Source organism: Gopherus flavomarginatus, chromosome 17, assembly GCF_025201925.1.
Source record: "Gopherus flavomarginatus isolate rGopFla2 chromosome 17, rGopFla2.mat.asm, whole genome shotgun sequence".
NCBI lineage: Eukaryota > Metazoa > Chordata > Testudines > Testudinidae > Gopherus > Gopherus flavomarginatus.
Genome location: NC_066633.1, coordinates 13875571 through 13896999, shown reverse-complemented (window position 1 = coordinate 13896999; position 21429 = coordinate 13875571). Strand labels below are relative to the sequence as shown.

General features: G+C 46.3%; 1 protein-coding gene across 4 annotated transcripts in view; it reads left to right on the top strand.

Moving 5' to 3' along the window:
- The window catches only part of COL27A1 (collagen type XXVII alpha 1 chain), a 225736-nt gene that overhangs the window by 163127 nt on the left and 41180 nt on the right, over window positions 1-21429 (top strand). For 3 of the 4 annotated variants that reach the window (XM_050926919.1, XM_050926917.1, XM_050926916.1), the window contains exons 34-37: window positions 1959-2012; window positions 4657-4710; window positions 6099-6152; window positions 10020-10127. In XM_050926919.1, coding sequence (XP_050782876.1) covers window positions 1959-2012; window positions 4657-4710; window positions 6099-6152; window positions 10020-10127 — 270 coding nt within the window. The remainder of the gene's footprint in view (window positions 1-1958; window positions 2013-4656; window positions 4711-6098; window positions 6153-10019; window positions 10128-21429) is intronic. The other variant, XM_050926920.1, reaches the window with a different exon arrangement.

Below are 21429 nucleotides of genomic sequence, written 5' to 3'. Positions count from 1 at the left end.
GGGCTCGTGGAGGAGATACAGCCTTTCTCTTGCACTGGAACCATTGAAAAAACCTAGGCAGTATTTCTGCTTTCACTGGAACTTGCTTTTTCTCATGCATGACTTGCCCAATTGTTCCGAAACCAAACGGGCACCCACTCACTGCTCTCTCCAGTTCGGAAAGCTGGAAACCTCCGAGAGCTCCTGCAATTATGGGCTCTTGTTTCCTTTATTCCTAGCTGCAGAGAAGAGGGAGATTGTGGTATGTGGTCTGGAAAGCTAATACAATAAATAAATAAAACCCCCTTCAAACCCAGCAAGACCAGCTTTGCTGTGTCACCTTTGGTCTTATTTAATGGAGTCCCACTGCCTACGTTGGCAGGAAATCAATGCAAAAAATACAGTGATTAAAGTTACCCTTTCCCCTAATCTCAGGTACCAGTGGGTGCTTCGTGCAATTGACCAGCCTAATACCTAAAGTAAGGGGCTAGACACATCCTGAAAGGGTCATGGGGACAGAGCACAAGGACAAGTGGTCTCTCACATACCCCACTCCACCCTTACTCTTCATCGCTTTCCAGTGAAACCGTTTAATCTTTCAAGGCTCACTGGGAGAAGCTGGTTCAATTGTACCCTCACGCTCCGATAAGGGGCCTATTATCCCCAGCTCCTTTGTTTCATCTAATACAGTTTTTTAAATGTACAGTTTAATGATCGCGGTGAAGTTCCGATCCGGATCCAACCTTTATGCAAGGTCTGGGGTGTTCAGCCCATCACAGAGCCAGAGAAAAAGGGGTGGATGCAAAGGTCAGATCTGAATTTATGCAAAATTATTCAAGGGAGTTTGGACCTAGGATTCCAGCTCAGCCCACCTGTAGTACACAGCTGCTGTTTTTAATTCCCTTTCCTCCACGAGCTAGCTGCCCATGGGTGTCCTCATGATACAGATGTGAATGGCACTTTATGGATAAATAGGAGACCCGATCGCTGCCCCCAAGACTTTAGGCCTTGTCCACATATACAAGTTGTGCCACTTGTATAGTTAAAGTGGCACAACACCTCCCCTCACCAGTGTGGATGCAGTTGTCCCAGTAGAAATGTGCTTATACTGGAATAGCTATTCCTGTAGGGGAATAAGCTCCACCTGTATAAGGTTCCTTAATACTGATATAATTGCATCCACATTGGGAGTTGACCATAACTGAAATAGTTGCACTAGTACAAAAACTGCAAAGAATCCTGTGGCACCTTATAGACTAACAGATGTTTTGGAGCATGAGTTTCGTGGGTGAATACCCACTTCGTCAGATGCATGCATCTAATGAAGTGGGTATTCACCCACGAAAGCTCATGCTCCAAAACATCTGTTAGTCTATAAGGTGCCACAGGATTCTTTGCTGCTTTTACAGATCCAGACTAACACGGCTACCCCTCTGATACTTAGTACAAAAACTGGGCATATACCAGGCCTTGGAATCTGAGTTAAAGACAGAACCAAGTGATAGATAAGCGGTCAGAGAAGGGAAAATATTAAGTGGTTGAAGTTATTTGGGACCCATTGTGTTAATGTCTTTATTTAACCCTTTTATGCTGATTTTAAGTATTTTGTGCTCTATCGTTCCTTCCTTTTTTTCTTTTAACTGGCATGGGGTAGAGATCCGCACTGGGAACCCAAAGCCTGGAGGAGTTCAAGTGAGGGAGTTAGAGCGAGGCTGCCTGGCAAACAGGGGCAGAGAGTTAGGTGCAAGCTTGGGGAAGGGAAAGAAAGGCGTGAGAGAAAACAAAGGCCCTTGTGGGAGCAGGACACAGAGAGGTTCTTGGCCTTTTCTTTGGCTCTGTGTACCGAGCCAGCTCCAGGGAGGTAATTAGGCTGCGACCAGGGCTCTTCTGTCCCCAAAGTGCTCTGGTAAAGGAATTTCCTCTTTGATCTTGCTCTGCACGATGTAAACAATGGCCTTTCTCCCCCCCCCCCCCCCCAGGGACCTCCTGGCTCAATGGGACAACCTGGCCTTCCAGGTGAACCTGGCATGAAGGTAAGAAAAACACTTAATGCAAGTTCTCTGTCAGAGTGGAGAGACAACAGAAACGTTTGTTCCTATCAAGAGTCTGCTGTTACACCAGAGTCCCAGAGGACCCTGGCAGTGCTCCTGAATAAGGTATCCTGTGACGAGGCCTGGGAGCAGTCTGCCTAGTTACAATGGGCAAGGTCAGACAGCTAAAGATAGATACTATAGATAGGTGTATTCAGGGAGGGGACCAGCTGGGTAACCCCACACCAGCTGCTCTTTACCTATTTCTCAGCCACAGAGCTCTCTAGTGACACAGTTCAGGGGAGGAGAACACGTCCTCTTTGGTTATACAATTCCAGTGCCTCAAGTCCCCTGTGTGGGCCGCTAGAGATCTCAGGTAAAGAGGCTCAAATGCAGGAAGCTTCAGCCTCTCTTTTGGGCATGCAGGGAAACAAAGGAAGGGAAACCATGACTTGAGAGCCCAAGAAAGGGTCTCAGTAAAAACCCAGCTAGATCTACATAATCCAGTCACCGAATCGCAGGCAGGAGCTGGGCTGCGGCACTGATACAAAACCTGCAAGTGACCCAGAGTCGGGATGTAACCTAGTCTGGAAACAAGAACTGTCTCTGTATGGGAGAGCTCAGGAATATAAATGCCTTAAAACAAGCCCTCACCCCCGGGATTCCCAATGCTGGGCTTAAGATGATGAGTGTCTGAAATGGGGGCTGGATTCTGCTAATGCTGATATGGAGTTCTCTCTCTCTTTTAAAAAATAAATAAATAAAAATCACTCCTCTGCAAAAATTTAAATATAGCCCCTCCATGCCCACACATCAATTAACTAGCTGTCATTTTTAATCAATACAGCACAAGGCATGGTGCCAGGTGCAGTGTGTCAGAGCTGTGAATGCACCTTCTCTCCTGGATGAGGAGGAGTGTAATTTTTCTCTCTTTATTTGAATAAGATCTCTCTACAAGTTCTCCATTCTCCATTTAAGTTTCGAAGGGTTGCCATTGTGTCAGGGAGCTTTGAACAGCCTGCATTTTGGGATTAAATGCTATTTCCTCTTTGCCAGTCTTCCCTCACCCCCATTCCTCGCCAGGTTTTCTTTGGCAAACCTTCTGACACATCACTCGAGCGACTGTGTCTTTGGAGTCCTGGTACTCCTCTAACATTTCAGCTATGCCGCCTCTGCCTGTCACTCAGCTCCCTAATTACCTTGCCCAGGAACAGAATACCATTGATCCGCTCAGGTTGCTGGCACCCCCCACTGCAGGATTTACAGGAGCAGCTCTTCTACGGTTCCCATCACAAGCAGGAAGGCGGGCGGTGCATGTATTCTCTAGACAGGCTGCCTCAGCTGAGCCAGGCTGATGAGGAGCATTGGCTGAGCTGAACGTATTGTCTGAAATGGTGGTTCCTGAGAGCGGGCTTTTGAACACCTGGAGAATATCCTAGCACCCGACCCAGGAAGGAAGGAGAGTAGCATGCTGATAATGCAGAGATGCTAACAGCTCCCACTTAGCACTTTCAGTGCAATGTGTCCTTGCATTGGTTCAGAGCATGAGAGATTCTGGTTGCTCCCTCTCCAACATTGGAGGTATTCAGACGTTCTAGGAATCTCCAAGCAGTAGTTGCTCCCTTGGTAAACATTCAAGGACTCTCTGAGCAGTCACTGCATACAGTTATATAATCTAAAGCTGTAGGGTGGCGAAGGAGGAGCACACCACTAGGATACAGTTGCATCCTTGGCCAAAATTTCTTACACCTTCCACATCCCTTACTGTTGTGGTTGAATGCTGGCCTCCCCAGAAGCAGCTCTATCTCAGTGGGGTCATGTGCGTTTATAGCTCAAAAATGACTTTGCAGTGAAAGGCATCCTGTAAACATAATACTATGTCACTGGCAGCAATATCAATTTTTAACTTTTAGAACAGTGCTTGGAGTTTGAGTGAGGTGAATGGGCCAGGGAAGGAAATGAACATTTCCTGCACATTGCTCATTGCAAAACAGACAAATTGATCTGGATCTAAAGTCCCACAGCTGCAAACTGCATCCTCCTTATACTTAGCACTTCACCAACATATATCAACATAACTGCCAGCTCCAATACTATGTCCAGTTCCCTCCTTTCTATGCTGTCCATAATCTAGATATTGCTCAGCACCCCTCAGTCATGCCAAAGATCGTATTGCTGTTTGCTGGGACGTGTCCGCTCTCCTTCTCATCATTCCAGCTGCACATTTTTTATGAGCACTACTATGCCCTGGGTTCTGGTGTTGTTGCTTTCCCAATAAGATAGCATGAAATCATTTCCTGCTGTAAGGTGCACGGCTAATTCCCTTTGGTTCAGTCTTTGCAAGCATCCACCACTGATTTTTGACACTTGCAAGTCACTGCTGATTCTTTGGCCTATTGCATATCAGTCAGATTCACCCCAAAAGGTGCATGCCCTCTTAGAGCTTGCTGTTGGGGTGATGCTCGGTACCTGATTAATCTCTGGGTGTGCGGATGGTTGTGAGACAGACATCCATGTTTGAACAGGACCAGATAAAGGAAGAGTCAACATGCAGGAAGAAATGAGGGGGAGAGCAAGGGGAGAAATCATCTTCATCCTATGCATTGAACACTGTCACCAGCTTGAGTCTGTGCCTCTGTGTTTTTAGGGTGATCTTGGACAGCTGGGGGTCCCAGGAGAACAAGGCCTCATTGGTCAAAGAGTAAGTAGAGTTAACTTCATCCTGGAGTCCTCTTCATTATGTGTATGTAGATGGCTAAGCAGATAACTGTGGCTTCTCGACCAAACTGGGTGTATAAATGGACAATGCACTGCTCCCTCAGCGTGGAGAGGGTAAACTTCCAGCCTTTGGAAGGACCCTTGTGTATCTGCAGTGACTGAGCGGATAGCAGCCTGGGGCAGCCGATCATGGATTCGGGACTTGTGAGCCCGTGGACGTGTGGTCGTGGCATGGCAGGAGGGTGAACGTGGTACTGTAAAAGGGAAGGATAGCACTGGGGTTAAGGCATTATACTGGACTCAGGAGCTCTGGGTTCAATTCCCAGCTTGGCTATGCGCTTAGCTGGGCATTTAATTCTTCTGTGTCTCAGATCCTGGTCTGCAAAATGGGGGAAATACTAACCTCCGTTCCAGGGGTGTTGTGAGCATAAGTTCATCAGTGGGCAGGAGTTACTCTGATACCACAGTAACGGGGGCCAGATAAGGATCGAGATCAGTTGTCTGTTTGAGAGATGCCCAGATGAAACCGAAAGATCACAAGGGACTTTTTTTTGAGCAGGGTAGCCCAATCTCCTGGCCATTTAGTCTCACAATAAAACCAGATAGCTGCATGTGAGCTACCAATGAGCCCCACTTGCCCACAGGGTGATGACACAACTGGATGTGCTATTTTGCAAAGTGCTTTAAAGTTCCTTTCAGTATGAATATGAAAGTGGCTGTTTAAAAATAAGCCTATTCTGTTCACAAGTTCTTCATGACTTGGGTATGTGTAACCTAGAAGTGGCAGGAAAGGACTCTCGCTGAAGGCCAGCATTAACAGGGAAAACACTGGGTACAGTATGCGTAAGTGGGGAGGGAGCCAAAGCTGGGATGAATGCAGAGACTGAACCAGAAGCGTGTTTCTTGTCCCTTGATCTCCAGACTGAGGTCAGTTGTTAGAGCAATATGGAGATGCCCAAGGTTGCATGAACACAGAGACTGAATTCCCTGCTCCGCCCAGGGGAGAGAGGACTTCCCGTGGGTCAGAGTTGGGTTCTGTTGAAGGAAAGCCTGGAACAGAATGAAGAAAGAAGTTGTTCTCTCACTCCAGTAGGGGCTTGTTCCTCTTGATCAATTTTGAGATACCAAGCAGGATGGGGCAACTTCATAGCCTAGTCCTAAAAGGCGGTGATATAAACAAAGCATATTGGCCCACGTGTGGCAGTATAGATCTCCACCCTACACCAAGAATATCAGCACTGGAAACCCTCAACATTCAGCTCACATTGTTGCAAGGGGAAATCACTCCTCCTCTGACGGGTGTTAGCTGCAAAAAGCATGAGAAAAAGGGAAGAGACGGTCCTAAGTCTGTTTTGTCTATCTCTCTTGCAGGGAGAGCCAGGCCTGGTAGGGGACAGCGGCCCATTTGGGCCAGACGGAGTTAAGGTAAAGGTTCTGTGTGGTTTTTTTGTTGGGTTGGTTTTCCTCTCACAAATTTAGCCACTTTCAGACCATGCTCCTTCCCCCTCTGCAGACAGGCAAGGGAAGCAAGTACTGTCACACAAGCTACCCTGGTCATCTGACCCCAGACCCCTTTCCTGTCCCCTATGTTCAACAATCCTCTGCCCTACCCCACACAGTGGCTACAGTAGGAGGAACAATCCCAACATTATCCTGGGGGTTCCCAGGCAGTATCTCTCATCTCTTTGTATCAATTTCCAGGTTCATTTTGCTTCTTAGTGGCCCCATGTGACACATTTCCCACTTCCAGTTTAGGGTTTGTTTCAATGAGCTGTAACCTCCTTGGTCCAAGGACTCTCGGAGCTTGTCATTGTATCTCCCCAATCAGATGCCTTTCTCTCAGACTGCGTATCTGTTCAGCTGGTAGTGGGAACTAGTTCCCAGTGCCATGTGCGCTCCAGGCTCTGCTTATCCTGGAAGCTGTAAGGATCACCTCTGTAGATACCTTTAGCTAAGCTTGAGACTAACCATGGCTTCTTGCAGCACATTAACCACATGGTAGGATAATGCTCTGCTGTCTAACTAGGCTTTTCTGTACTGTGCCCTCTTTTCATCCATCCCACGTGGGGTGGTAAACAGTCTCCACAACATTTCTGGCTCCCGCCAGCTCCTTCCATCCCTCCCTCTCCCTTTCTGCACAGACTTACTTGCAATCCAGACTGTGGGAAGTAAACCACACCTTCTTCCCTTGCCATCCAACCTGAGGTGGGAAGAAATGTAAAGAGGTTTTTTATTTCTTCCATTAGAGGTGCCGTCTTGAGCCAGAAGTCAACTGGGTCTTGAAAAAACCTTTTATGCTTCTTGTTTGGTCAAAGATTCCAATAGCTCCACAGCAGTCTTAGGAATCTACCAGGGCATCTCCTTTGCCTCCTTTAAACTCCGACATGCTTTTGCGTAAGCAATCCTGAAACCTGCATCCTTCACTGCCCCTTTCAAGTGGATGCTTCATAGAATCATAGACTTTAAGGTCAGAAGGGACCATTATGATCAACCATCAGACCATCATAGTGTTTCTCTGGCCTCTAGCTTTTCTTCCCCGTTGATATAGTTTTCATTTAACCATTCCTGAACTATGGTAGCATTTGTGTCGTACACACTAATACAATGGCTCTTTGTCCCCTCCCAGTGGCTAGGACACATAAAGAGGTTTATGAGTCTGCTGAATTACTGATCCTTTAGCTTAAGCAGTAGAAGCTCTGCTCTGCTCTTCGCTCCAGAGATCCCAGGTTCAATCCCCAGAAATGTACTAACCTGGAGCACTATTACATTTGTATTACAATAGGATTGGGATCCCACTGTGGGCTGGGTGCTATCACAAACACGCATTAAAAGAACTGCCCTGCAAAACTATTTACAAAGTTTATCCTAACTGCAGGCTAGAACCTGAGAATCCCCCACAGAGTAAGTTAGATCTGTGCTATGTTCAGTACTTTTCATGTTAAACACCTCCGTGCTAACGCTGTTGTGTCTAGAGCCTGAACAAAGCAGTTACAGCTGGACAGTGGGTGTGGGTGACATTTTTCCCTGTACTCTTTCTTGCTGTATTATACATTGTATCTGACCACACATCTGCCTCACACCAAATCGTTCCCTTCTTGACTCCTTTTCCATAATTTTTCCTTTCAATCCTGAAAGGTTCTTTGCTTCCTCGTGTTCACACAATGTCCCCTTTATTCTCAACAATAGCATCTCCATGGGGAACAGGTTCAACACTTGCTTTTTTCTGCTAGTGGGTTTCTTCACATCTCTTGTTGCTGGGGCAAAGCCCATAATTAGTCAGTTTGCCAATGCTCTCTTCTGTCCAAAAATATGTCTTCCACTTCTATGAATCCTAAGTGACAATGAAAGCTCCTTCCTACTTTAAATATTCTTTCCTAGATCCAGCTCTTTCCCCCTCTCTAGAAATGGAGCTACCGGCAGTCAACAGCATTTTAAGCACCATTACATGGCCAGATTTTATCAGCTCTACCTAGCGTGGCATTTAAAACACCACCTGCCACTGGTGCCTTACATGAACTAGGGCTCTAATTACTGCAACCATTGGTAGAGCTGAACTTGCAGTAGAAACACTTGGGAAACTTGGAATGGTGTCTCTAGCCTCTGTTTGCCAGAAGCTGGGATTGGGTGACAGGGCATGGATCACTTGATGATAACCTGTCTGTTCGTTCCCTTTGGGGCACCTGCCATTGGCCACTGTTAGAGGCCAGGATACTGGGCTTGATGGACCTTTGGTCCGACCCAGTGTGACCATTCTTATGTTCTTATGATTGGAATAAAGTCTACTATAGGAAAAGCCTAATAGCATAAAGTTCTCTCTCTTTTTTGGCATTCCCTTTTGGTTCTTCAGTTACACAGCAATCAATTGTACAGTTTATCTAATGAAAACAGCAAGCCAGAAGGACTGATTTTTCAAGTCTATGTGCTGTCAGACCAAACCTGTATAAAGCCTTGTTTACAAGAGATCCTTCAGGTTTCAAATCTCTAGCTGCATTCTTGGTGCGCCTCAGGAACTTCTTACAGATCTCTATGAAGGTCCCATTCTTCTTCAAAAACTGGTGGTCAACAGCTTATTTTGTTTGTTTCAGTTTCTACAGATTCAGTTCTTCCTTCCTTACAGATTTTCACCAGTCTGAAATTCTACAGGCAGATCTACAATTGTCCCAAAGCCCTCAACAGCCTCACAGCCCATATCACTATTTGCGAGTCCAGTAACAAGTCGTCCCCCTCCCCATTTCCTGGCGGGACCCCCAAATCCTTATTCATTGTTGCATTGCATCGTTTCTCTTGCTGTTCCAAATCTGCAACCTTACCTTTGGATTGCAATCCCGATTTCTATCCTTGTGTAGCTTGTCCGTCTGCACAGGCCAACAGTTTCATGCCACGGAAAGTAAATCTGGCCAATCCCACAACAGAGTCTTGTGGTTTATTGCTTCATTCTAGTTAAACTATTTGCTGTGCTTCGTTATTTTTGTTTATCATTGGACGTCAGATCAAACAGTCCTTCCTTATATGATTTTCTGGTGCCATCACTTGCTGCTTCATCTCCAAGTGGTCTTGAACACTTCCAGTTCTTCCCAACCCAAATGTTTCTCTGGATAATGGAACTGTTGCTATTCACTGCACAAATATTTGTTTAACCAGAAAATGTAATAGGCATGATTCTGCTTTTACTAATGCAAGTGTAAATCAGGAGCAACTCTACCAAGGTCAGTTGGGTTACATGAGTGTAAAACTGCTGCGAGAGCAGAACTGGGCCCTTTTTATTGTGCCTATAAAACACTATGCACCAATTGTGAGAGTGGCAACTTGATGCAAGTTTTTGCCTCTAGCGCTATAACTGCTGATCTTTCATGGGGGTAAGATGCTGCTGCTCTGCAGTGTGTTAATTCGGGGCCTGGGGTGCTTCCCACAGCCTCTTCTGACAGCCTTGTCAAAATACCCCTTCTGGGGCTTATAGACGAGTCAAAAGACGCTCTCTTTCAGATCTCAACTGATATGAGGCAAGAGTATCCCAGACCCAGGAGTTTCCATGTGGGAGATTCCTGCTCAGTTCATTGTGGGAGAAGCAAAAAGTTCAAACCATCCTCTCTTGTGGCTGAGGTCCTATCTCTCTGGCTAAGGGAGTTTTTTAAAATAACCTGTTGCATTAAATGTCAAGTACTTCTATGATTCAGCTTCCGTCTGTCTTCTTGCTTTCAGCCTCTGATCCTCCCTTTTCTTTCTTCAAGAGTCATACACAATGATCTATGCTTTGTTGGTATTGAAAGGCAAACATACTCCACTCTTCTGCAGGGAGACAAAGGAGAGCAAGGCCTAGAAGGAGAGAGAGGAGAAAAAGGCACCGAAGGATTGAAGGGAAAAGAAGGGCCTCCTGGATATCCCGGAATCACAGGTGTCCGAGTGAGTTTGAGAAACCAGTTTGCCTGTCTTTGCCTGCCTGCCTGTCCTTGTGTTTCTTTCCAACAAGATGATTAATGTTCCTCCCCAACAAATTGCACTTGGTTCAATTGGTACATCTCAAGTAGTGAATTGTCCTTGGAATAAGTCTTAGGCCAGCAGTCATTTCTGCACACTGGTGATATGTTTTCTCATGTGTTGGGTTTTGAATCTGCAATAATGTCCCTTTCCAAACTGAGTGGTAAAAAGCATTTGTGCAGGCAATCGCTCTAAACATTTGTGCATGAAATGATTGCCATCTTGGTCATCAGTGGGAACTGAACCCAGGACCTGCCAGCGCTACAAATATGATCCTCTATAACTTGAGCTAAAGAACTGAAATCAGTGGGAGGCTATTCAATGGGATTTGGATGAGGCGCTAAGCAGCTGTATCTGACAACATGTCCTTTGTGGATCAGATTGCGTGTGGGATCGGATGTTTAGTGTGTACTAAGCAGTAGGTTACAAATGTACATGTTTAAGGGACAATCCTCTCTTCTGATAACCAGGAGCAGATCACTGCTGATTTATTAGAATCAGTTACCACGCTTGCATTGTAGGTAATCTGAAAAGACAGGCTTCAGGCGGGACTCTTGTAATCAAGAGGGCAAGAGAAAACCCACATTGTATGTTTTCAGGCCTCTGCTCTTTTAAGCCCAACAGGAAATAAACACTTGATTTCTTTTAGAAAGACAACTATGAGGAGTGTCCCATCTTCATAGCCTGAAGGTGATAGTCAATTGCTGTATATGCAGTACAGTTGCAACAGGACACAGCACACACATTGCACCAAAGTCTATCTACAGCGAAGGAGCTATGACTGGAATTTCATCATAATATGCTAAATTAGTGGCTAGAAAGGATCAAGCACTGTTTGAGAAGAAAGTTGCCATGGAGTGTAATGGGATTTTCTATGGAACGTCCCATTTTCACTGTTTAGGGAAGGAAGTTTCCTTAAATATAAGGTGACCCAAAACTCTTAAAGTATTTTAATATTGCAACTCCGGCACACAGGGGAGGAGTTAGGTCAATAGGTAGGGTGTGAGCCTGGGATTTGCAACCCAGGGTCATTTCTCTGCTCTGTCATAGACTTTCTGGGCAAGTTAATCAGCATATGTCTACACTCCAAAAAAGAAAAAAAATCCTGCAGCAGCAAGTCGGAGTCGGGTCAACTGACCCAGGTTTGTGGGGCTTGCACTATGGGGCTAATAGCAGTAGCTTTGATGTTCCTGTTGGGCTTGGAGCCTGGGCTCTGAGATGCCTCCCTTGCCAAATTTCAGAAACCCAGCATAAAACAGCTCAGAGGCTGCATGTTGGTCTCAGCTGATTTGTAACTTGTTTAAAATGCAAAGGGGGGGTTGTCAACCAGACTCATAGTTAGAGTGAACTTTTCAGAGATCAAAGTCCTTTTGGGGAGCAGCAACTTCTAAATTCTCTTTCCTTAAAAAGAGAGTTCAGCCCTTCTCAGTAATACTGTAGTTTCCAGTTGGTCTCTCTTGCTTAAACATAATGTAAATCTGGCTCTTTATGTGGCCAGAAAGTATATTTCATAATGTTGGATCCATCACTCACCACGCCTCTCTACTGAGCTGGGACTCCTGTAGGTACGTGATCATGTTCTTAGCTGTGGAAAGAATTGAGGGCTGAGTATCTGAAGACTGTTCCCGTAATCCCTCCATAAGAGGAAACTGTGGAGTCAGGTATCTATGATCTTGGTTGGCTGCTATCTTAACCGCTGTTGAAACGTGTTCTCCTTTCTCCTTCTATGTTTGAGGCAGGCTAAAATAGCAGCAGGAAGCCTATTGTTGCAGGGGGGTGGGGAAGGAAAGCAGGAATAGCCTAAATTTATGTTAATATTTTGCATTGAGGTTGGGGGTTGGGCTGGAAACTAGAAATATTGGCTTAATACAATGTTATTATACAGCACCAAAAATATGCTGGATGCTTTACAGAAAAATAAGGCCACAGCCCTGCCCCAAAGAGCTTGCAGTCTAAACCTCTGATCTACAACAGATCCCTGCATCCACACTGAGCTCACTGCAGGAGTGGGTCCTGTGGGCTCCATCCTGTGACCCTGACTCATCTGAGTAGTCTCAGGGCCAGGGTACTGTAAATCCACTGGCTACTTAGTTAAGACACAACCTGACAAGGGATAGTAAAAAATATTGCAGCACCCTTTGCAGCTGTGTGCAGGCACTGCTTATTATTTAACTTTGCTTATTGCCTGCTGTGCTCTGTATTTTTGGCAGGTTTACTTTGTTTATATTGTGCAGGCTTAAGAACCAACAACAAATCACACAGGCTGTGTTAAGTTCTGCAGTATAACATATAGACTATAGCAGATTCCAGAGCTTGTTTTTTTTGCCAAGTTGTGCCTGGGAACATGATGCCTTTTTCTGTTTATTGGGGGAGAGGGGTTTGGTTGGTTGGGGTTTTTAGGGTTTTGTTGTTGTTGTTTTAAGTCTGATACTGCCAAAATGCCTGCTCAGGATCACTTTCTTTTGATTTGTTTATTAAGAACACTATATCGCCTTCTAATATATTTAATACACACTGCTGATAGCCTGATCTTTTAAAACCACATGGCTTTGTAACCAGGCCAAACTAAGCCCCAGATATGAAATCTCTCTTTGCCAGACTTTTGGCCCTTTCTGACTGCATAGGCTGATATTCCTGCACCCAATGGGGTAAGGTTAAAAATGGAGGTTCTCTGATGGATGGGAGAGCAGTTTTTCTTTTGCAACTTTTATGTGCAAGCCTTTTGTATTAACTTACCACACAGAAAATGTATAGATACTATTAAGACCCTTCTCAGCTCTCTGCCAAAATACCATTTACAGAGCAGAAATGTAAGTCACCAGAGAGAACTGTGGTCCAACTTCAAATCTTCTGCTTGAAAGGGGGAATTATAAACAAATCGCCCTTCCACTAGGGGGGTGATGCGACAAAAGCCACCTCAGCCACAGCCAGCTAAAGAATACTGGAATCAAAAGACATTTGAAGGTTCTTATATAAAACCAATGAAAATTCCATCAGGAAAAGCTAACGTAGGGGCAAATCCTGAGTCCTGGCTCAGGCAAATGATCCCTGACAATTCCTTCAGAATTTTGCCTGCACAAGGGCTGGATAAAAATTGAGTGAGATCCTCCAGATTTGGCCCATCTGCAGCATCATTTCATTCATATTCATCAAATAAGCTTTCTGGGTGGGGTGCGGGGAGAAAGTATGTGTAATATACACACATCTATACACAATATGTGTGGTGTATTGTATAAACATATTGCAGAGGGCGAGTATGTTGCATGTATGAAGAGTGTGTATACATAACACACATGCACAAACGCCCTTATGTGCATATAATATATGGTACGTATTGTATATGCATAGTGGGTATCCTCATTAATGTTCTAGATGTATGTTGTTAAACAGATCTTCATCCATAGCTGCTGCATCTTCAGCAGGATTCTACTGGGTTGTCAGGCAGTCGTCCCAACAATGTTTCAGCTCCATTGCAGTTCATACCTTTCATCCACAGTCTCCCATTTGGCCAGATTGAGAACTGTAACTTCAGCACCAACGGTTACAAAAAATTCCAACAATCCTAGGTTTCATTTAGACAAATGGGGAGTTTTTCACTCCCCTTTCTCTTAACGAAAGAGATCCAGGAAGCAATTAGGATCAGACCCTTACTCATGTTACTTGTGCCAGAAACTTGAGACACGGCTGGGACTGGGCACTTTTTAAACTTTATCTGATATTAGTGGTGTTTGGTTCAGATGTAATGTCTAATATAATTAAGTGACAAAATACATCAGTAGCTCCTGTTTCCAGATAACTTTCTTTCAGACGATCAGTACATATATTTTGATTTTTAGTTTGATTTGTAAAAGAACTCAACATTTCTATTTAACGAGCCTTCTCAAGCAAATTTAGAAAATAAGGTTACTCGCTGTTACCAGTGATCTGTTATTGATTTGTTTATTTTTAACCCATATTAAAAAGTTTGTGCATGAATTCAGCCTTCCTCCCCACACACGCTGTTTTGCACGTGGCCTCAACCCTGATCCCGGAGGGACCGCATACAGGGGGCTGGTCTACACTACGGGGGAAAATCGATCTCAGATATGCAACTTCAGCTACATGAATAACATAGCTGAAGTCGAAGTATCTAAGATCGAATTACTCACCGTCCTCACGGCGCGGGATTGATGTCTGCGGCTCCCCATGTCAACTCCACAACTCCATTCGGGTTGGTGGAGTTCCGGAATCGAGATAAGCGCGTTCGGGGATCAATATATCGTGTCTAGATGAGACGCGATATATCGATCCCCGAGCAATGGATTGCTACCCGCCAATACGGCGGGTAGTGAAGACATAGCCAGGGTTGAAAAAGGGATGTTGGTCTCTATGGGCCCTGCAGTCCTCAGCCTCTCAGCTAAGACTGCAAACAAAGGGGATCCCTGAAGGTCAACCATGATGGTGAGTTCATAGATTTTAAGGCCAGAAGGAATCATTAGAGCACCTAGCGTGATCTGCTGCATAACACAGGTCATAGGCTTTCATCCAGTAATTCCTGCATCAAGCTCATATCTTCTGATTGATCTAGGGGTTCTCAACCATTTTCTTCTGGAGCCTTCTATATGCTATATATGCTATAAAAACTCCACAACCGAGTGGGGGGGTGGGATGGGGACTCTGGGATTCAGCTGCAGGGGGGGCTTAGGAGCCCTGAGGGCTGGGGGCTCAAGACTTCTGCCCCATGGAACTGAGGGGGGATTGAGGCTTCTGCCCCATGAGGTGGCTTCTGCCAGGACTTGAGGGCTCTGGATTCGGGGCTTCAGCCCTGCAGGGGTGCCAGGGCTTGGGACTCCAAGCTTCAGCTGCCAGGCTCAGGACTCCTAGTGGCTCTGCTTGGCAGACCCCCTGAAAAATGGCTTGCAGACCCCCAGTGGGCCATGGACCCCCAGTTGAGAATCACTGATCTAGTATATATTTTTTAGAAAGTATCAGAGGGGTAGCTGTGTTAGTCTGGATTTGTAAAGAGCGACAAGAGTGTCCTGTGGCACCTTATAGACTAACAAGTATTGAAGCATAAGCTTTCGTCTGACGAAGTGGGTAGTTACCCACGAAAGCTTATGCTCCAGTACTTCTGTTAGTCTATAAGGTGCCACAGGACTTTGTCGCTTTTTTTAGAAAGACATCCAATCTTGATTTAAAGTTATTGTGTGGTGGACACTTATCCACTGGGAGCTGGACTGAGACCTCTCCAAATTCATCTCAGGTAAGTCAAGTAACACCTTCCAGATATTAATAGCTTTTGGTCAGTTCATACTTTTTCAACATGATCTGTGTCCCCTGCCCGCCAGAGGGATTATAGATGAGATGTATTCCACCTTCCATGGCACTAACTTAACAGATACTCTGCTTTATTGTAATGCCATCACCTGCCCTTTCCGCCATTCCACCCAACTTTAGCCCTTCCCTGGGACTGTATAAATAATGAACAAGTCAAGAAAAAATGAGAGATGGGTGATAACATGACCCTGGGGACTCCAGCCACCTTCCACCTGCGTCCATTTTCTTTAACTCTGCCTTGCTTTGTTTTTGTGGATTTGTCAGGGGCTTGTTTTAGCAGTTTGCCTGTCTGAGCTTGTATTGCATTATGTCTGATTTGGATAGGAGGAGGAGGATTTTCATATAAATGAGGTCTGGATGATTAAGGATGGTCAGCACTTGTGTTCATGTCCTTGGTGTAACATTGTAGACCCCTTTATAATAATTCTCAGGCTGTAGACTGGGAAAGAAGGCCAATCAGCATCACTATAAAGGTAACAGTATCACGGCTGTTGTGTTGCACAGTTGCTGTCTGGGCTCCAAGTGGCCCAACTGGGGCAGTGTAGTGGCCTTTTGTTGCTGAAATCGCAGGTGAAAGGAGTGGGTGGAGTCTCAATCTGGTGACTTGGGGAAGTTTGTCCACATCTCCAAACCAGTGGATATCAGCAAACAATCCTGGCTGCTGAGACAAGCCAGGCGTTGTGTTGAGCCCCAGACAGCTGTGGCTGGTAGAAGGGCTTCAGGCAGTTGGAGGGGTGATGTTCATGCATCACTTATCATTTGGCCATTTTGTCCAACGAACTTTGGCTGCTACCAAAATCCCCCAGTCCCTCCCTGGTACAGTCAGCCAGTTTACTCCACTCCTCCCATTGATAGGGCTAGGCTGGCCAGCTCCACCCCTACTTCCCTGGCAGTCTCAAGTATGATCCTTTCCTCCCTGACAGCCCCAGCTGCTTCCCTACTCCAGACTTTCTCCCAGCAACCTTCCAGCTTCCCTCTTCCAAAGGCCCCAGCTCCCATCCCAGCAATTCTGCAGCTTTGTGTAGCACCAGGACTGTGAAGGATTGTACTACTGCACCCAGCAAGAAATCCCACCTGGCATCCCCCTGCAGATAGGGCACTTGTTTCTTTGCAATATTAGCTGGAGATGGTTAGTCCCTAGCACATTAAAACACAGCCAAAAGCAGCATCCAATGTACTCCTCTTAACTTAGATTTAGAAATTCAGGCAGCTTGCACACTTCCCCTTGCCCTTGCTCTCTTGCTCATGTCAGTTTCTCAATAGTGGGGCCCCAGGCTGGTTTCTTATTTCCTCTATTGAGGTCCTGCTGGTTTTTGCTGACCTCGCTGTAATGAGACTCTGACTCCTGTCTGGACTCAGTGATTTAACTCGTGGCTCATCACTCATTCTGCTCAGTGAGATCCCTGGCTTGTTTGAGCTGCAAGAAACTGACACAGTATCTCTGTTCTCACACAGTTCATTAGACTTTGAACCTCTGCAGTTCAAACGGTGGCTAGAGATGAGGGTCCCTGGTGACTGATCCAAGTATAGTGATCAGGCTCTCTGAGCAGAGCAGATGCTGCAGAAATAGGGTCCAGAGTCCTTGTGTTCAGTGCGCGAGTGAGGTAGGGAGAGAGCATCTCAGCAGCTAACAGAGAGGTAGGAGGATGGCATCGCACTGGCTAGTGTGAATTCAGGGTTGAGGCACTTTGGTTGTCACTGCAAGAGGAAGGATATGGTTTGCTGGTGTTTAGGGCAAGTTGACCTGCCATCTGTACATCTCAATTCCTGGAGCAGGGAATGACACTGCCCAGAGGGTAATGTGCACTTCATCAGAATCCCTGCTGCTTGGTCAGTCCTCTTCCTTGTAACTGAGGATGGTCTGAACCAAAGGTTGAAGTCACCGTTATATAACCAGGAACAGCAGCAGCTTGCCAGGTGTTGGACATGAGCAGCCAGCAGCTGAGAGCAACCCATCTCCTTTAATATGTTCCTATTTAAACCTCCTCTCTTTTCATTCTACAAAGAATCCAGCATTTCAGCCTCTTCCCTCTGAGAACAGCTAATCAGCTTGTGGCTGTGTGGAAGGGCCAAGCCAACTGGCAGGAGCCTGGTAGTGGATTTCCAGCTGCTCTCCAGCGCTGAGCACTGTGGTTTTCGTAATGTGCTGGTCTTTGTACAAGTTGGATATCTGATAGCAGGGATTTTACAGTTCCAGGAAAGTAATTGTAGAGCCCATAGGTAATGAAATACAACATGATCTGAAACAAGAAAATCCTTCGTTTTATGGCAAGACTGGGAGCTAAATCCTCACTTTTTTATATAGATCTTCACACTGAACCTGAAATCACATCTGCGGTGTCATTTGCAGCCCGCATCTGGGGTCAGAGGGCCCTTGAGCCAGACCCTCAGCTAGTGTAAATCAGCATAGCGCCATTACACCAGCTGAAAATCTGGCTCTGTACATCTTTGCTGCTGCTTGTCAGCATGGTACAGGGCATCTGCACAGACCAGAGCCACTTTAAGTACTGACAAATAGCTCTTTTTAGTTACTATAATAGCATGACAAGGCCCAAGAGCCATCCAAGCATTCCAGAAACCAGGCACCTACCTCTCCCTGACTAGACCTGGCACAAGTGTATAGGACAGGGGCTGGGGACTGAAGGTATGTTCAGTTTCTTGGTGGGAATACAGCAAACTCAACCCATTGCAGAGGGACAATGGAAAACCTATGCCCCGCTTAAGTCTTCTTTTGTAGCTTTAAGTGGGACTTAAATGGTGCATTGGTTTTGTTCCCAGCCTTCTGCATGGGGCTGAATTTCACTCTATAAGGATAGCCATTTGATCATCAGAAAGGGACAAATCTTTGAGCAGCAAGAGCTCATGCTAAGGGGGTTTGTCCCAAGATGAGGCTATTTCTCTGCATATTTACTGGGTGTGTTAAACCATCTTGGTATCTTGTATCCATCCACTTCACACCCTCCAGAATAAAACCCCATGGAATAGACCTTGCTGGCTGAGACAGATTTTCCACTTCTAAGTCACAGATTCACTCCAGCACATTTATAGACTAGACACGTGGCTGGTTTCTAATCTCTTTATGCTGATGTGAATCTGGGGTAACTCCTATCAAAGCCAATGCTCCACTGAAGCCAGCAGAGTTGTTCTGAGTCTCTGAGAGCTGAATTTACCCCACAGCGGTTTCTTACATTGTTCTTTTCCATTTCCTGCCACTGGAAAGATGACTGAAGAATATTGTGCAATCAAGTGCCTCCCTTTCTTGTCATCAAATATGTCTGTTCATTCTGAGCACAAGAAGTCAGTAAGAGCTGGCAATGCCACATTGAGGAATGGCATTTGATTCACTGCAAATATCGAAGCTGCTTAAGAGCAATCCTACAGTCATTTCCACTTTAACTTTGTGTCAATGCAAGGAGAACTTATGCATTTCTGGTAAGGCATTAAGGACTGTCTCTCTTAAACCAGGTAGCTGTTAAACTGTCATCTATGGACCATCCACGGAGCCAGGGCCGGTGCAACCCATTAGGTGACCTAGGCGGTTGCCTAGGGCACTAACATTTGGGGGGTGGCATTTCGGGTCCTTCAGCGGCGACTGTGGCAGCCAGATCTTTGGCCACCCCGGTCGTCATCGGCATTTGGCGGAGGGACCTGGCGCAGGGGGGTGCGGAGAGGGTCGCCTGCAGCAAGTAAGGGCGGGTGCAGCACGCAGGGGAACCGCTCCCCACCCCAGCTCACCTCTGCTCCGCCTCCTTCCCTGAGCACACCACCCTGCTCTGCTTCTCTCCCTCCTGGGCTTGTGGCTCCAAACAGCTGATTGGCGCCAGAAGCCTGGGAGGCAGGAGAAGTAGAGCAGTGACGGCGTGCTCGGGGAGGAGGTGGAGCAGAGGTGAGCTGGGGTGGGGAGCTGCTGCACGGCTCCTTGGGCCAGGGGGAACTGCCATGGTAGGGGGTGCCACAGGGCGGGGGGGGGCAGAGAGCTGCCAGAGGGTTCGGGGGGGAGGGGTGCAAGGTGGAAGTTTCACCTAGGGCGCGAAACATCCTTGCACCCTCCCTGAACAGAGCCCTTACTGCAGGAAACATTTTGAGAACCATACAGTGAGGGATCGAAGCATTGGGAGGGGACTGTCTATTACCAGCTGATCCACAAAATAGAAAACAGGGAGCGCCATAATGTAAAGGAGTACTGCTGAAACCACTACCTCCTTTAGACAGACTGCGGAGCAACTCACTAATATCTAGCACTTTTCATCCATAGATTTCAAACCACTTTCCAAAGGAGGTCACTATCATATCCCCGTTTTAAAGATGGAGAAAGTGAGGCAAAGAGGTGAAGTGACTGCCACTAGTCTGCTCGGTGACCTTGGTCTCCTGAGTCCCAGTCAAGTGCTCTATCCATTAGGTCACACTGCCTCTTACGTGATATGCCTTGAAGCCTGTAAGTGTCATCACTGGATGGACGCAAAGCACCAAATACTGCCCCAATTCAGCAAAGACATTGGGAATTAAGTATATGCACTTAAATGCTTTGCTTTCAGTAGGGATGGTTTGCTGAACTGGGCCTATGCAGCTGCATCTTTAGGTGTGGTTGCAACTCACAGGCATCTCTCTCCCTCCCATTCTGCAAGCACGGCTGCAACCCCCATGCATCCCAAACTCTGCTGCAATAGATCCTCTCTCAGTATTGCTGTAATAGCCAATGCATATCTTGAAGCAGCAGCTTGATCTCTGATCTGGAACTGTAAACAGCGTGTGGGTGTTTGTTTTGTTTGAGTGGGTTTTTTTGTGGGGGGGCTGTCTTGCTATTTTGGTATGTGTGACTCAGCCCATCAAATCTGCCTAGTGGAATCTAATGCCCTGCAAGCAGCAAGAGGCCTGTGATGATTCACAGAGTTTCCCCCCCCCCCTCAGAAACCTGGAGCATTCCATCAGACACACATGGCTGCTGTTCACGAGGGGAGGCTGCTCAGTGTTCCGCCTCAACGAGGGGCTGATTGCCTTTTCCAATGAATTGGCCAGCTCTGCTTGGGCTTTTCCACTCTGAGAATCCTCCTCTCGGGGAGGAGGGCTGGTCCCAGCTGGTCTTCATTTACAGTTAATAGGAACTGAAATGAGCCAGAATTTGAAATCAATCCTGTTTCCTTGGCACAGTCTCTTTCCTGACTCAGACTGCAGAGACTCACTCTTTCTCTCTCTCTCCCTCTCATTACTCCAAGATTCCCACTCCTTATTGTGAGAGAGATTTCATCTCCCACTTCTACCACAACCTCAGGGCCTTCGTGTCCTTCAAAAGGAAGACTGTAACCCCTGCTGCTTGAAGGAATTTGACCTACACAGTTCTCACTATAGAAAATGGGAGTCATGCTGCTAAAATGCTGCGTCTTGCCGTCCCCCACTTTTGAAATAAGAGCTAGTTTGTATGGTGGTTCTGGAGATCCCTTGTATGAAAGCTTCACAGTTGAGCACTTAGTGATGCTTTGCACTTCTCCAGCTCTTTCCATCCAGCTGTTGACAAATATTAATCATGTCTCACTAGCTACCACCCTGTGAAATAGTCAAGTATCACTATCCCCATTTTACAGCTGGGGAAACAGAAGTACAGAGAAGAGAAGTGACTTGCCCAAGCCACGCAGCGGCAGAACTCAGACTAGAACCCAGGAGTTCTGCTACAAGTCTCTAGCACTGACCAACAGGCCACGTTTTCTTTTTACAACCCACGCTGTTGACCATGTAGATGCTTCCACAGTAAACTTCAGGAGTTACATGACAGCGCTCTCAGTATAGAAGACCATCTCCTGCATTATGTTCTCTGGGACCTGGACTCAGTGTGTCAAGCTGTGGAAGTCAACTCAAGAGGATGCCAGAATGGCAGCTTTTAGCCACAGCCTCCGAGTTTGAGCTTTAGCTCTTTTTA